The 16,408-nt window shown below is 43.4% G+C and overlaps 1 protein-coding gene across 1 annotated transcript; it reads left to right on the top strand.

The window, feature by feature from the left end:
- The first annotated feature begins 7,943 nt into the window (after window positions 1–7,943).
- On the top strand, window positions 7,944–15,802 carry LOC133513526 (periaxin-like). Its single transcript, XM_061844391.1, has 5 exons — window positions 7,944–8,337; window positions 8,429–8,582; window positions 8,723–8,916; window positions 8,967–9,199; window positions 15,775–15,802. Exons 1-5 carry the CDS (start codon window positions 8,323–8,325, stop codon window positions 15,800–15,802), a joined length of 624 nt encoding a protein of 207 aa, XP_061700375.1. The 5' UTR covers window positions 7,944–8,322.
- The last annotated feature ends 606 nt before the right edge of the window (window positions 15,803–16,408 follow it).

Here is a 16,408-nt window from a genome sequence, read left to right as displayed (position 1 = left end):
GATCCATTTTTTTAGGGTTAGAGGACTGAACATCAACAAGAGGAAAATTCCTGCAATTATCTTTAATATGTCCTTATATGTAACCCAAGGGGGTATCTCCGAAATTTTGTTATAAAAAAATTGAAACTCAAAGAAATTGTCTTTTTCACGTTTCAGATCAAAATGTAGATATTCATTTGATCATATATATCTCAAATGAGGGAACTGAAAATACATTTTCTATTGTAATATTCAGAATCATAAAGCTGTTATCTCACATTATTGCACCGTACTGTACGGCACGGATCGATCGGCTCCAGAGCGTTGGCCTCGCAGTTCTGAGGACCGGGGTTTGAATCCCGGCCCCGCCTGTCGTGCGTGCCCGCCTGTGTGGCTTTTCTCCCGGTGGGCCCTCCGCTTTCCTCCCACATCCCAAAAATATGCATTCATTGGAGACTCTAAATTGCCCCGAGGCGTGATTGTGAGTGCGACAGTCCGCTCCGAGCGTGTCCGGGGCGTGGTTCTCCACGGCCACGCGTGTCTGACGGCAGCCGAGCGGGCCTGATGGCGTTGTGTATTTCAGCCTTGTTTTTCACGCCACTTGTTGCCAGATGGTCGCGCGTTCACGAGCGTCAGCTAGCAGAACTGCCTCGTCCCGTGACATGTCGTTATGCACGTGAATTAACGAGAACTGACGAGAAAATCGCGGCACCGTGTGCTGGAGACGGAGAAGGAAAAAAGTTCGGAAATCGGAACCACAACATTTGGGCTTTTTTTGCTATTACGTTGACTAATTGGCTTCATTTTTTTTTCCTGTTCCAGCGAATGAGAATATAGCATACCCAGAGCACGAGGGTGCAATCTAATTGTGTTTCTTGGACCAAATCTTATTATGATATGCTCGACTGCGGTGAAAGCAGCTTGTGTCTGAGCACAAGCGGGCAGCTGTGCGACCGCTGATGACTTTGCTCAAGTTATGCCAGACAATCAGACGGAAAAACAATCTCCAAATGCCGTCGGATTCTGTTTTCGTAAGGCATCAAATAACATTGCGCTCGTAAAGAAAGCAACAAGGCAAAGTGCTGAGAGGCAAGAGGAGCCACACCCGCGTCTGGCGCTGCAGTGGCAACCTGCAGCGATTCAGCCGCGGCATCCTCTGCCCCTGACAAAACGCCGCTTCGATATTTCGCCTCTCGGGAAATAAACAGCCGACATTGAGCAGTGAAAGCAGGCGTTACAGGGGACGCGTCACCGGAACATGCAAATAGACAAGAGTGCCTGCCCACCCGTCAAGTGTTCAATTAAACAGCCGAATAAATCTCTGCGTGTGTCTCCGATTTCTGGAAAGGAGTTCAGGAGCCAGGCGTTCTCCATTCAATTCCATTGTGACCATTCATGGCCTCACCCGGTGGCTAATTTACATCGTAACTCGCCGAGCATGGTTTGCCAGATAGTAGTGTTATGCTCAAGAACACGCTTGCTGAGACCGAGACTTTTGGGAGTCAAGACCAAGACGCAAACAAGATCAAATCCATTTTACAAACCAAGACAAGATGTTACAGTCAAAGATCATGCTCTTGAATTCGAATTTCTCTTTAAACACATTTGACAGCCAAAAACTGTTTGCAAACCTTAAAAACTGCAACATTCAACAATTTCAATGAAATTCTTACAAAAAAATAGATATTTGTATGTATTTAAGATTGAGAAGATGGATTCTCATGACCTTAAGAATGAAGTTGAAGAATAGCAGATTGATGCATATCTCGTACGGTCTTGACGCAAAATCCCGAGTCCAGCCATTCCGAGACTTTTGAAACTTGAGTCCATGGCCTTCTCAATGTGGTCTTGAGACCGAAACTGGTCTCGAGCATCACAACGGTAGCACCTTAGCTGAGTGGGCAAGTGTTGCCATCCAAGCATGTCATAGCTAAAGGAGCTGCAATGTTTTCACAGATTAGGATTTGCTTGCGGTGTCACGATCAGAATCCCCTTTAACGGCCAGGTATGTAACAACACACGAGGAATTTGTCTCCGGCAGTCGGTGCCGCCCCGGTAAGACGAAGTCACAGCTTTGCAATGAACGGCTGCCGCCATCAGAGAAAATACAATTTGATTTTGTCTTTATATGGGCTCGCATTTTTCTTTGGACTTTGGGCTGCCCGAGACGAAGTAGCTTTGTGGAAAGCAAAGCTGCACTTGCGCTTCCCCAAGCAGCACATACGTAGGGTGGGACGGTCTGTGATTGCCCCTTAAAAACTGCTTCATTTCATCCATCCACTTTCTACACCCGAAAAAGGGCCAAAAACTAGGGCGTGAATAGTATCGCTTTGATTTTGATCCTTTGCCTAGCAACGTTAAGACATCAGGAAGATAAACGCTCGATACGTCTCCTTTCGGGCTTGTAGAGTGAGCACAGGACAAATATTTGAGAAAGGAGTTCCTCGCGAGCGCACTGCCGATTGCTGGACACGTGAAGTCACGTCAAGCTCATCGCACACGGCGGCTGAATGGAAAGACACTTCATCAGCGGCGTCTACTTGACGTCTTACGATGATTGCGCCCTTGACACGGCCGGACGCCCTCTCGCTCCCACCTTTAATCAATCTCATCAAAACTATTAACAGAAACCTAAGAATAAATAGAGCTGAGGTGCGCCTACAGGATCTTTCACACTTACCAAAAGAAAATGGCGGATGCAAGTTCGACGTGAAAAATTTCAACGGCTTCTGACATAGTTGAGCAGTAACAAAGGCGAAAGGCTTCCTGTGTGTACTCAGAAGCCACAAACTGGGTGGGAACTTTAATCCTCGACATTCATCAGGTACAACCGTTCGTGTTGAAAGCAGTTGTCATTGTCACTACACTAGACACAGACACCAATGCCATTGAAATATCTTGTGTGGGTTCTGAGTGAAAGGCACAGACTGGGAAATCTCTGATGCGCCGATATTCACATCGCGCCATCGACTGGAGCAGTGAGTCTAGGGTATTAAATCCGTCTGCAACAGTGAATCCCGGCACCCATCCCATCTATTTTCTTCGCTGCTTATCCTCACAAGGGTCGCGGGGAGTGCTGGAGCCTATCCCAGTTGTCAATGTGGGGGGTTTACACACACACACACACCCTAAACTGGTTGCCAGCCCATCGCAGGGCACATCAGCTGCAATCACAACCGCACCGACGGGGCAATTTAGATGTTTTTGGGATGTGGGCAGAAAGCAAAGTGCCCACCCGGAGAAAAAGCCACACAGGCAAACTCCACACAGCCGGGGACCTCAGAACTTTCCGGTTGATCCGCCGTGGCGCCCAGAATCCCCGCATATTGGCGTAATTCACCACAATCGCTCCACTGCACTCACATAACCAGCAAGCCATCTTTGATATTACCGCCCATCTGACGTCAACCCCCCTTTTCTGTGTGGCTCCCTTTAACAAAGAGCAACGACCTGGTAAAATACAACTTGGGTTTCAGAGTTTGTCCTTGGTAGGATTCATGGATTATTCAATGTGAAAAATCTATCAATATAAACACAAATTCGGTTTCCGCCTCTTACCGAAATGGTAACTGATCAAAGCTATCACGCCTTTCAATCTGAGAAACTTGAAAACAAACAGTGATGAAAAGCACATATTTTGTCAGACTATGCATTTATGAAAATTTGGAGCCATCGAAGTCATCAATTCGCATGTCCACACACAAGGCGAAGGCGAAGGCGTGCACTCCCGCCCTCTGCTGAACAAATCATTTGAGTCACTCGCCGAGTTTAAAGCACCTCAAGTCAATTCCAGGACCAAAACAAACAACATCAGCAGCTAAGTGAGCTGCTTGTGTACATATTTCATAGCAGGTATCATATTGTGAATGCTGGCAATGTTCCATTTGCTCAAATGAATGTGGAACAGCGCTTTTGCTGTTCAATTTTCTTCCGATTGCAAAGTGGAATGTGATTTGATGGCCCCCGCCCCAAAAAAAAAAAGTTAACATACCGGCGTCTCTCATGACAGCTCACATGACAAATGTTAAAACAGTTGAGCGAGTTAGTTTTGTGTATACCCCGAGCACAATTTCATGTCAGCTGAACACAATCTAAAGTACCAAATTTGCGGGGAATCCTCAGGGTAGATTTCGTGTAAAGGAGTGACATAATAAATCAATCAAAATAAACTAATACATATAACAGAAGCAGGACTAATATACATGTTCATAAAATGATCATAATAATGATTATGACTCATATTATTTGTTATTATTATTATTGCATTAACCCGCAGGAAGCGATGGCGCACAACCACGTGGGTGCTGAGGATACTCTTCTGTCCGGTTCTGTTCTCATGGGCCTCGAGACATCCCTCAAATGCAGTCCTAAGCGAGCTATTTGACAAAACGTAGTGAGCTCAACCAAAATTTAATGAGGCTTCATTACAGTAAAATGACATAGCAGACAACTGTTGTGCCAAGCTCATCTTTGTCTCCATTGGCGTGAAAAGTAGATCAAAGGCACTGCACTGTCGCGCTCAACTAAATGCTACAATTTTTGGATAATCATGCTTGTCACTACAACGGCAATATCAATGTCATGGAAGAACTTAGTGACATCATTGTAAAGTGTGTATAAATAATGTATTGTAAGAGGCCCTGTAGCTCAGTGGTTTAGAGCACTGGTTTGGTAAACCAGGGGTTGTGGCTTCGTATCCTACTGGGGCCTCCATTCCCTGAGAAGGGTTGCGTCAGGAAGGGCATCCGGCGTAAAAATTGTGCCAAACATATATATGCGTTCATCTGAGATGACACGCCGTGGCGACCCCGAAAGGGACAAGCCGAAAGAAACTTGTATAAATAATGTATTGTAGTTGCAAATGAGGTCAAGGTTTTCCTCTATTAAATCTCAGACGTGCACGACAAATCTACTTATGGCTTCTTACCAGTCCCTGCACACATGCACAGTTCCCGTTACATCATTGCCAATAACATTGTGCTAACTAGTACGACGTTAGCTGTTATTATTGGCTGACTGGGTTATGATTACGCGCTCATGAGGCAACCAACTGTGAACTTCACGAGTTACCTTAAATGAATGCCGGGCTAGGATGTTGGGATTTCACTGGGAAACATCGGAACGTAGAATTGTTTTGGGAGGACACGATAAGTAACATTAATTGGTCACCATGTGGCCTGGGGATTCACAAGTTCTACCTCACCTACTCCAGCGCTGAGGTGAATTGAAATGGAGTTCTGTGGATGCTATCGCGTCGTGTAATAACAAAAGTACACAGCACTGAAAATCTATTTGATGTTGAAAACAGCAAGATTACGATTACCACACTACTGAGAAATGTAGTCAACTTTTAGCTCCTGCTACTGGACAACACGACCCAAATGTTTGCCCAAATGAAATCCAAAGACAAGCTATCAGGGCCACTGACACCAACAAGAAGCAACCAGATGCATTTGTAGTCAGATTTTCCCTTTTTGGAACGGCGTCTCATCTATGGATCAATAGAGAGGATCACTTAACAGAACATGGAGGAGATGGGCCCTGTGGGGAATTGTTGCCAGGAAGAACTCTAGAACAGACTGCAGGTTCAAATGAGACACAACCCTTAAGATAAGACAAATGTCGACATTTGAATTTACACTGCGTTGTGTTTCTGTCTTCAGGAGCTGGTCGCAGGCTGAGAGCACCAGACCTTGGCTCAGAGGACAACTCGGTGAGTCCTCATATGGCTTTCAGCTGAGTAGTGATGAAAAGGAATCAGTGGTTGGATCTTGGATTTTAAAGATACTGACATCAGAGAATCATCACAGTGAGGAAAACCGCAACAGAAAAAGAGTACTGTATTTTTACTTTTTGTTCTGATGGACCAGAAGCAGGCAGAATTGTGTAAGGGACTCTTGCCAATCCTGTGACAAAGAAGACCAAATGCAGAGGTGGCAAAAGTACCATAACTCTGTACTTACTAAAAGTACAAATACTTGTGTACTCAAGCACTGGGAAAAGACACGCACACACACACACGTAAATATAATTGCAGCCAGGTCTGTTCCCCATCCCCGCCGTTATCACGAGTCTGCTGTAATACTTTATGTCACCAATATGTCAAAGAATCAAAAGATCACCTTTTCACCTCTCTATTTCCATTCTTTTACGACGCACTGTCATCCGTGGAGGTTGGAAAAAAAAAAAAAAAAAAGGAACCAGCCTGTGACAAACTAAGGAGCAGAGAGTTTTCAAATGCAGGGTTAACCTAACCCTAACCCTATGAAGCATTCGGAATCCACTGAAGAAATATCACAGCTGTCATTGGTTCGGCAAAGTGTGAACCTTTGGTTGGTTCCGGCAACACCAGGCTGATAGGAACCCAAACACTTTTAACCCTGACCCTTAAAGAACGGCCTATCTGCTGCGTCCTCTGCAGGCGTGTGACGAGCCATCTCATTTTACAGAGGGCGAGAGACCACGCCCTCAGGGATCGTCGCCTGTCGACGAACATCCAGAGACAGAGAAATATAGCGACAGTGACAAGGAGGTAAAGCGCACTACAGCACACACCGCTGGACACTTGCCAACAAACGCAAACATAAATTATTGACCTGAGTAATTTTCCAGCTCAGGAACTCATTTGAGTCAACAGTATTTCTTCCAGTGCGCTCCATACCACAGAATCCTCACTGTAACTAGGGCCTGAACATGTGTGGCTTTATTTCTTTGTCAGAATAATTTTTAGGCCAAACCAATCAGCATTTTGAGCGCTTTCCCTAAATTTCTGAAAATGTCGCCTCAAACTGTCACACAGTAACATGAAATTTGGTGTTTCTATAACATGTGGACCAAGCGCCAAAAACAAGAACCAATGCCAAAAAGACACTAGTCTTCTATTTTGGTTTGAACTGGCCATTCAAGGTCTTCAATAAAAAGATTTGTCCCAAAGATTTTTTTGTCTGATTTCTACCAAATCTCAGTTATGTATACCTAGGGGGTGGGACCTTTTCAGGAACTTCCTTATTTAGCCTGGGAGCTTGAGTTCCCCGTGTCCCATGGAAGATTCTCCTGGATTATTGCGTCCCTCCTGGTGGATAGGGTCTTCCCACAGCTACCAGGAACTCTTTGAGGCGCCGGGCTTGTTGATGAACATTGACTGGTTGACAGACCAATCTCTGTAGGAATTTACTTTTTTATTCAAGAGGCATCATGCGGGGCTCGAAAAATAAGAGGATTAAAATACATCGAAAGGCAAAACCTTGAATCACCGAAAGAGCATGGTAGTGGGGGACCTTATGATGGCTGACCTCGCCATGGGCTCATGGTGAGATCTACTGTGGTAACGAAGGAGCAGAGCCAAAAGGTAAAGCTCAGAATTTACCGGTTGATCCGTGTTCTTATCCTCACCCATGTAACAAGCTGTGGGCCGTAACCGAAAGAAACAAGATCAGGAAAACAAGCGGCCAGAAATAGTTTCATTCACGGGGTGTCTGGATTCTCCCTTAGCGATAAGGTGACAAACTCTTACGGGAAGGGCTCAGAGTCGAGGCGCAGGTCTGCTGCATAGAGAGCAGCCAGATGAGGTTGCCACGGCATCTGCCTCGGATGCTCTGCGGACGGGCATGTCCCACTGAGAAGACCAAAAGAGTTCCGTTGAAACAAGTCACGCTGAAAGACTGATTTTCCCAGCTAAAACTATCAAAGACTGTCTGCAGCCAGAGTGGCACGGTAAATGGGAATCAGTTGTTAATTGCCCAGCCATAAAGGGTTCAATTTCAACGCCAACAAAAGGATTTGAAAGTTAGATGAAGATATATATATATATATATATATATTTTAGATCCAGTAGGTGTCAGTAATGAACAACATCAGCCTCATTCGCTTCAGCAACCCTGAACTAATATGTGCTGTGGAAACACAAACCATATGGGTCACAGGAACCTTTTGCTACTAAGAACTCAAAGTTCCTGGCCTGGTTGGTGTTAAAGACCCTCTTCACTGACGAATGATACAAAAGTGGAATTTTTTTTTCCATCGCTAATGTTTTCACCATTAAACACAAAACTCTGGTCAAAGATTTTAAGGCGCCGCCCCACTGTCATGAATTTATATGTATAATGACTTTGCTCCTGACATTGAGATTTAAGTCAGCCTCTGTATTCTCGCTCTCCTCAATCTAGGACAACTACCTAAATTTGCACACAGAATTCCACTTGGAGAACAAACTATGCTTGTGGAAGTGTTTGCTGACAGTTCTTTTTTTTGCAGGAGGATGACCCACATCACAAGAGAGGGAAGGGAAAGAAGGCTAAAAGGTCTGGCTTCGCATGTGGGTTTGACCGCCGTTCTACTCCAAAGATGAGCAAACTAAAGGTGACTATTTTCCAATCAATTTCTCCACATAGCTAAAGCACAACTGTCATTCCTAAACAGCGATAGCTACCATACGGTGGTGTTTCAACAGGAAGCGTACAGCCCAGATTCAGGGATGATAGTAAAAACAGCCAAAAATGGTGGCGCAGAAGGTCTTGTCTATGGCGGCGGAGGCAAAGAGGGCATCTTCATCAAAGAAGTGGTACCAGAGTCACCTGCCTCTAAAAGTCTACAACTGAAAGAAGGTATGCTGCCAGTTTGAGAAAAGAACTACCCCCCCCAGAGGATGGCAACTATGGAGCTAAGCTCCGGAGTGTGTATTCTTGCTAAATTGTTATCGTACTGATAGGTGTGCTTCTAAATTGTTGTACTCCTTTAAATGCAGGCGATCAGCTTCTGAGTGCCACGGTGTATTTTGACAATGTGTCATATCAGGATGCCATTCAGATTCTGGAACATGCTCAAGCTTACAAAGTGAAGCTCTGCCTTAAACGCAAACCAGACATCACAGAGACAGAGCCCCTTGCTGAGTCTGACATCATCCCTGTAACTATTTTAAGTTACATCTTCAGATATTTTGTCGTGCCATCTTTTAATGAGGCTAAAGTAACGTTTCTGTTCCCAATTAGGAGGATGAAACCTTTACTCCGGAGATGCGGGAACATGGAAAATCCAAGAGACGAGGTGATGCACGCATTTCTTGGCCCAAGTTTCCATCCTTGGGAAGAGGAAAGAAGTCCCGTTTTGCAAGGTCTCACAGTTCCTCGGAGGCTGATGAGCAGAGGAAGTTGGAGCTGAGTCCTACCACAAGCGACACGGAATCCCCCATAAAGACTCAGGATGCCCTCAAAGGCAAAAAACGGCACAAGATGAAGCTTTCATCTCTGACAAAGAGAGGGCGCATTAGTTCATCTGAAGATCAGGACACTGACGCACCGACAACATGCACACAAGAGGTCGCAGAATTGTTCCCACCTGAGGTCCTTCAAAGTCCAAAGGAAGGAAGGCCTGAAGTGCACCCGGTAGAGGAGATGACTCTGGTAGAAGGTTCTGACTCAAAGGTGACCAAACCTCTAGCTATTCAACACAAGGTGGAGCTCATTTCAACGGACAGTGGTTTAAAAACAACCGATCTAACGGTGCCTCCGTCGGGTCAAGAAAGCCCCACTGGACCACTGTCTCCAGATGGTAAAAAGAAAAAGAAAGAAAAGTCAGAATTAAAATTGAAAATGTTAGGAAAGGACAAATCACACAAGGAGGCAAAAGCAAAATCACCCAAAAGGCTAAAAACACTGGGTGCAAGTTTAGAAATTGCAGATCAAGTCATTATCAAGGGGGATCAGCCTGAGCATCTGAGTCAAGTTGAACAAACATCTCCACTCAAAGGCAAAAGCAAAACTAAAAAAAGAACACTCCTCCCCAAGCGTGAAGACATTGAAATTCCTGGTATGGAGGACATGTCTGTGAGGACAAAAGTCAAAGGACTGCACGATGAACCTCCAGAAACGGTGCAGCTCTCAATTGATGTGGACAGTGTGAAAGAGGCTGTTTCAAAACTGCCTGGATATAAATTACCCAAGGTTGATATGTGTGGAGTACCTATTCCTGAAGAAATCACTGTGATAGATGCCAACGCCCAGAGAATATCAGTGAAAACACCGACTAAAGTTGCTGATAACAAAATAAAACAGGAGGCCACTTCAGCTTCAGAATTGCCCAAAACTTCATTCAAGCTACCAAAGACCGAGACAGGTGATTTGACTTCAGAAGCTAGTGTAACCTGCGTGGACCAAACAGCTACAGAGACAACACAAGAATGTGAACTTGGACTCAACTCAAAAGAGTCTGACAAGAAATCAAAGATGACAAAGATAGTTTTGCCAAGCTTTGGGCTTTCAAAGTCAGACTTTAAAATCCCTGACATTGGAAAGTATTTCCCCAAACCAAATATTTCTGGACCAAAGGAGGATGAGGTGAAAGGAGAAAGAACAATATTCCTACAAGAAGACATCAGTGAGGGTGGCGTCATGCCAGATGCTAAATTGCAAGCTGGAATTAGTATTGGTGAACTTCAATTCATTGATTCAAGTGAATCCCCTGTCAAGGAGGAACTTGATGGAAAAGGAAGCCCATACCAAGGGCACAAATTTGATGCATCACTACCAAAATTAAGAGCTCCAGAAATTGATTTAAACGTATCAAAAACCGATGGTAAAGTCAAATCACCTGATATAGCAGGGTCGCCCACAGGTCAGGAAGCAAAAGGATGGAAATGTAAAATGCCACAGTTTCATTTAGCAATGCCAGAAATTACTGAACCACAGCTCAATATGAACTTTTTCAAAAAAGACGTGGAAGTGAAAAAGCCAAAGCCAGAATCTGAGGCCCAAATCCCAGAAGCCCCAGGTGTAGATTTATGTCCTGAAAAAGCACAGGCGTCACCGCAAAAAGATAAAAAAACGGAACTATTTCTGAGTGGAGTTAAACTGACTGGACATGAAAGAAAATTACCAATGACAAAATTCAAAATAAAGGGACCTGATATTGATTTTGGTGTATCCAAGGAAGGTGGAGATGTTTCTGTGCCAGAGACCAAGGTTGATTCCATTCCCGGAAAGGATCTTGGAGTTAACATTTCTGCTCCTTGCGTGAATATTGAAGGCTTTCTAGAAGACACGAGGACTATTGATGTTCAAGACAGAGAAAAACTCAAAAACCTAAAAACAGGTCTGGACATAACACAGCCAGATGTTTCCAATGTTGAGTGTGGAAAAGTGAAGATTGAGAGTGCAGAGGCTAAATTTGAAGGACTTGGGATAGATCATGAAATTTTGTATGCTGAAATTCAACATCAAGTAAGAAAGTTTAAAGTGCCGAAATTTGGCATCTCCCGACCAAAAGTGAAAGGACCAGAAATTGACTTAAGTATAGCCAAGAAAGAAGTCCATCGACCAGAACCCATAGCGGGAGTCAAAATTCCTGGTGAGAACCAAAGAGAGATTTCTGTTGAAGGTGATATTAAAACTCCCAAGATTGATAATATGGGAAAGGAAACAGAGCCAACATCCCCAACCAAATTTTGGAGGCCAACATTCAAAATGCCAAAATTCGGGATTGTTTCTCCAACACTTTATGCAGAAGTACCAAATGGAGACAAAGATGTCAAAGATGATGAAATCCCTGAGGAGGTTTTAGCAGTAAGCATTGAACCATCTGCCATTGACACAGAGTCTCCATCAATAGAAATGACAATGACTCAGACTGAACACGAGGGGAAAGGAAGCAAGTTTGAGTTACCCACTCTTGGTTTCTCTGTGCCGGACGTCACGGGACCAAGTATTGATTTTAGCATTTCAAAAACAGCGACAGAAGATATACCTCCTAATTATAAAGGTGAAGTTCACCTTCCTGAAGTTGAACTGAAAGAAACCTCTGGCACAGCGGAAATTAAATCCCCTGAAATGGACTTGAAAACAAGTCATCTTGGAGGCTCTCCATCCAAATTTAAACTACCATCCTTCAAATTTCCCCAATTCTCAATAACGAAGCAAAGCAGCAAAGACTCTGAAATTGACATCGTTTGTCAAGATGTAGACATTTCTGCTCCTTGCGTGAAGATTGAAGGCTCCCGAGAAGACACGAGGACTATTGATGTTCAAGACAGAGAAAAACTCAAAAACCTCAAAACAGGTCTGGACATAACCCAGCCAGATGTTTCCAATGTTGAGTGTGGAAAAGTGAAGATTGAGGGTGCAGAGGTTAAACTTGAAGGACTTGCGATAGATGATGACATTTTGTATGCTGAAATTCAACGTAAAGTAAGAACGTTTAAAATGCCAAAATTTGGCATCTCCCGATCAAAAGTGAAAGGGCCAGAAATTGACTTAAGTATAGGCAAGAAAGAAGTCCATCTACCAGAACCCAAAGAGTCTGGATTTGACAATGTTTGTCAAGATGTAGACATTTCTGCTCCTTGTGTGAATATTGAAGGCTCTCTAGAAGACATGAAGATTATTGATGTTCAAGACAGACAAAAATTCAAAAACCTCAAAACAGGTCTGGACATAACACAGCCAGATGTTTCCAATGTTGAGTGTGGAAAAGTGAAGATTGAGGGTGCAGAGGCTAAACTTGAAGGACTTGCGATAGATGATGACATTTTGTATGCTGAAATTCAACGTAAAGTAAGAACGTTTAAAATGCCAAAATTTGGCATCTCCCGATCAAAAGTGAAAGGGCCAGAAATTGACTTAAGTATAGCCAAGAAAGAAGTCCATCTACCAGAACCCAAAGAGTCTGGATTTGACAATGTTTGTCAAGATGTAGACATTTCTGCTCCTTGCGTGAAGATTGAAGGCTCCCGAGAAGACACGAGGACTATTGATGTTCAAGACAGACAAAAATTCAAAAACCTCAAAACAGGTCTGGACATAACACAGCCAGATGTTTCCAATGTTGAGTGTGGAAAAGTGAAGATTGAGGATGCAGAGGCTAAACTTGAAGGACTTGCGATAGATCATGAAATTTTGTATGCTGAAATTCAACATAAAGTAAGAAAGTTTAAAGTGCCGAAATTTGGCATCTCCCTATCAAAAGTGAAAGGACCAGAAATTGACTTAAGTATAGCCAAGAAAGAAGTTCATCGACCAGAACCCAAAGGGGGAGTCGAAATTCCTAGTGAGAACCAAAAAGAGATTTCTGTTGAAGGTGAGATTAAAACTCCCAAGATTGATAATATGGGAAAAGGAACAGAACCAACATCCCCAACTAAATTTTGGAGGCCAACATTCAAAATGCCAAAATTCGGGATTGTTTCTCCAACACTTTATGCAGAAGTACCAAATGAAGACAAAGATGTCAAAATTGATAGATTTGATGATAAAATCCCTGAGGAGGTTTTAGCAGTTAGCATTGAACCATCTGCCATTGACACAGAGTCTCCATCAATAGAAATGAGAATGACTCAAACTGAACACGAGGGGAAAGGAAGCAAGTTTAAGTTACCCAGTCTTGGTTTCCATCCAGAACTTGATGTAAACATAGATGCCCAGGAAAGCAAATTTAAAATGCCAAAGTTTGGCATCTCCATGCCAAAGGTCAAAGGCCCTGAAATTGATATAAGCTTATCAAAGAAAGAAGGCGAGATCAGACTACCGAAGGCTGAAGTTGAACTCAAAGATGTTCATGTGGAAGTACCATCAGCCCAAGTGGAAATCGAAGGCCCTAAGATTGAAGCTCAACCAGGTAGCGTTGACGGCTCTCCATCAAAATTCAAACTGCCAACATTCAAATTACCCAAATTCGGGGTGGCTTTACCGCAGGTCAGTGTGGAAGTGCCTGATATGGACAAAGAGATCAAGGTGGACGGGGCAAATGTAAAATCACCAGAATTACTGGTTGAAGCCAAACTTCCCCATCCTGCGGCAGATGTTGACGTGAAAGTGAAAAAGTCTAGATTCTCATTTCCCAAATTCTCATTACCCAAGCAAAGTAGCAAAGAATCAGAATTTGATGTTGATCTCCCGGAAGTTGATGTTTCTGTTCCAGAAGGAAAACTGGAAATCACTTCACCTAAATTGGAGTTTCAAACACCAGAAGTTGATGTCAATATCGATGGCCAGGAAAGCAAATTTAAAATGCCAAAATTTGGTATATCCATGCCAAAAGTGAAAGGCCCTGAAATTGATATGAGCTTATCAAATCAAGAAGGCGAGATCAGACTACCGAAGGCTGAAGTTGAACTTACAGATGTTCATGTGGAACTACCATCAGCCCAAGTGGAAATCGAAGGCCCTAAGATTGAAGCTCAACCAGGCAGTGTTGACGGCTCTCCATCAAAATTCAAACTGCCAACATTCAAATTACCCAAATTCGGGGTTGCTTTACCGCAGGTCAGTGTGGAAGTGCCTGATATGGAAAAAGGAAAAATGGAAATCACTTCACCTAAAGTGGAGTTTCAACCACCAGAAGTTGATGTAAGTGTAGATGGCCAGGAAAGCAAATTTAAAATGCCAAAATTTGGTATATCCATGCCAAAAGTGAAAGGCCCTGAAATTGATATAAGTTTATCGAAGAAAGAAGGCGAGATCAGACTTCCAGAGGCTGAAGTTGAAATCCAAGATGTTCATGTGGAACTACCATCAGCCCAAGTGGAAATCGAAGGCCCTAAGATTGAAGCTCAACCAGGCAGTGTTGACGGCTCTCCATCAAAATTCAAACTGCCAACATTCAAATTACCCAAATTCGGGGTGGCTTTACCGCAGGTCAGTGTGGAAGTGCCTGATATGGACAAAGAGATCAAGGTGGACGGGGCAAATGTAAAATCACCAGAATTACTGGTTGAAGCCAAACTTCCCGATCCTGCGGCAGATGTTGACGTGAAAGTGAAAAAGTCTAGATTCTCATTTCCCAAATTCTCATTACCCAAGCAAAGTAGCAAAGAATCAGAATTTGATGTTGATCTCCCGGAAGTTGATGTTTCTGTTCCAGAAGGAAAACTGGAAATCACTTCACCTAAATTGGAGTTTCAAACACCAGAAGTTGATGTCAATATCGATGGCCAGGAAAGCAAATTTAAAATGCCAAAATTTGGTATATCCATGCCAAAAGTGAAAGGCCCTGAAATTGATATAGTTTATCAAAGAAAGAAGGCGAGATCAGACTCCCAAAGGCTGAAGTTGAACTTACAGATGTTCATGTGGAACTACCATCAGCTCAAGTGGAAATCGAAGGCCCGAAGATTGAAGCTCAACCAGGCAGTGTTGACGGCTCTCCGTCAAAATTCAAACTGCCAACATTCAAATTACCCAAATTAGGGGTGGCTTTACCTCAGGTCAGTGTGGAAGTGCCCGATATGGAAAAAGGAAAAATGGAAATCACTTCACCTGAAGTGGAGTGTCAACTACCAGATGTTGATGTAAATGTGATAGATGGTCAGCAGAGAAGTTTAAGGTGCCAAAATTTGGCTTTTCTTTGTCAAATGTGAAAGAACCTGGCATCGATTTGAGTTTATCAAAGAAAAAAGCTTGACATCAGACTCCCAGAGGATGTAGTTGGAAATCAGAGACGTTGAAATCAAGTTACCATCAGCAAAAGTGGAAATAGAAGGTCCTAAGATTGAAGCTCAACCAGGCAGTGTTGACGGCTCTCCATCAAAATTCAAACTGCCAACATTCAAATTACCCAAATTCGGGGTGGCTTTACCGCAGGTCAGTATGGAAGTGCCTGATATGGACAAAGAGCTCAAGGTGGACGGGGGCAAAATGTTAAAATCACCAGAATTACGGTTTGAAGCCAAACTTCCCCATCCTGCGGCAGATGTTGACGGAAAGTGAAAAAGTCTTAGATTCTCATTTCCCAAATTCTCATTACCCAAGCAAAGTAGCAAAGAATCAGAATTTGATGTTGATCTCCCGGAAGTTGATGTTTCTGTTCCAGAAGGAAAACTGGAAATCACTTCACCTAAAGTGGAGTTTCAACCACCAGAAGTTGATGTCAATATCGATGGCCAGGAAAGCAAATTTAAAATGCCAAATTTGGCATCTCCATGCCAAAAGTCAAAGGCCCTGAAATTGATATAAGTTTATCGAAGAAAGAAGGCGAGATCAGACTCCCAAAGGCTGAAGTTGAACTTACAGATGTTCATGTGGAACTACCATCAGCTCAAGTGGAAATCGAAGGCCCGAAGATTGAAGCTCAACCAGGCAGTGTTGACGGCTCTCCATCAAAATTCAAACTGCCAACATTCAAATTACCCAAATTCGGGGTGGCTTTACCGCAGGTCAGTGTGGAAGTGCCTGATATGGAAAAAGGAAAGAAAAATGGAAATCACTTCACCTAAAGTGGAGTTTCAACCACCAGAAGTTGATGTAAGTGTAGATGGCCAGGAAGGAAAGCAATTTAAAATGCCAAAGTTTGCATATCCATGCCAAAAGTGAAAGGCCCTGAAATTGATATAAGCTTATCGAAGAAAGAAGGCGAGATCAGACTTCCAGAGGCTGAAGTTGAAATCAGAGATGTTCAGTGGAAACTACCATCAGCTCAAGTGGAAATCGAAGGCCCGAAGATTGAA

This window comes from Syngnathoides biaculeatus, chromosome 15, assembly GCF_019802595.1.
Source record: "Syngnathoides biaculeatus isolate LvHL_M chromosome 15, ASM1980259v1, whole genome shotgun sequence".
Taxonomy (NCBI): domain Eukaryota; kingdom Metazoa; phylum Chordata; class Actinopteri; order Syngnathiformes; family Syngnathidae; genus Syngnathoides; species Syngnathoides biaculeatus.
Note: the sequence above shows the minus strand (reverse complement) of the source record. Positions and strands in the feature narration are given on the sequence as shown.

What these genes read in the sequence shown, in the direction of transcription:
- LOC133513526 (XM_061844391.1), top strand. An exon ending in AAGTCTACAACTGAAAGAAG is followed by an intron (nt 8,583 to 8,722) that starts GTATGCTGCCAG and finishes CTTTAAATGCAG; the next exon opens with GCGATCAGCTTCTGAGTGCC. An exon ending in GTTACATCTTCAGATATTTT is followed by an intron (nt 8,917 to 8,966) that starts GTCGTGCCATCT and finishes GTTCCCAATTAG; the next exon opens with GAGGATGAAACCTTTACTCC.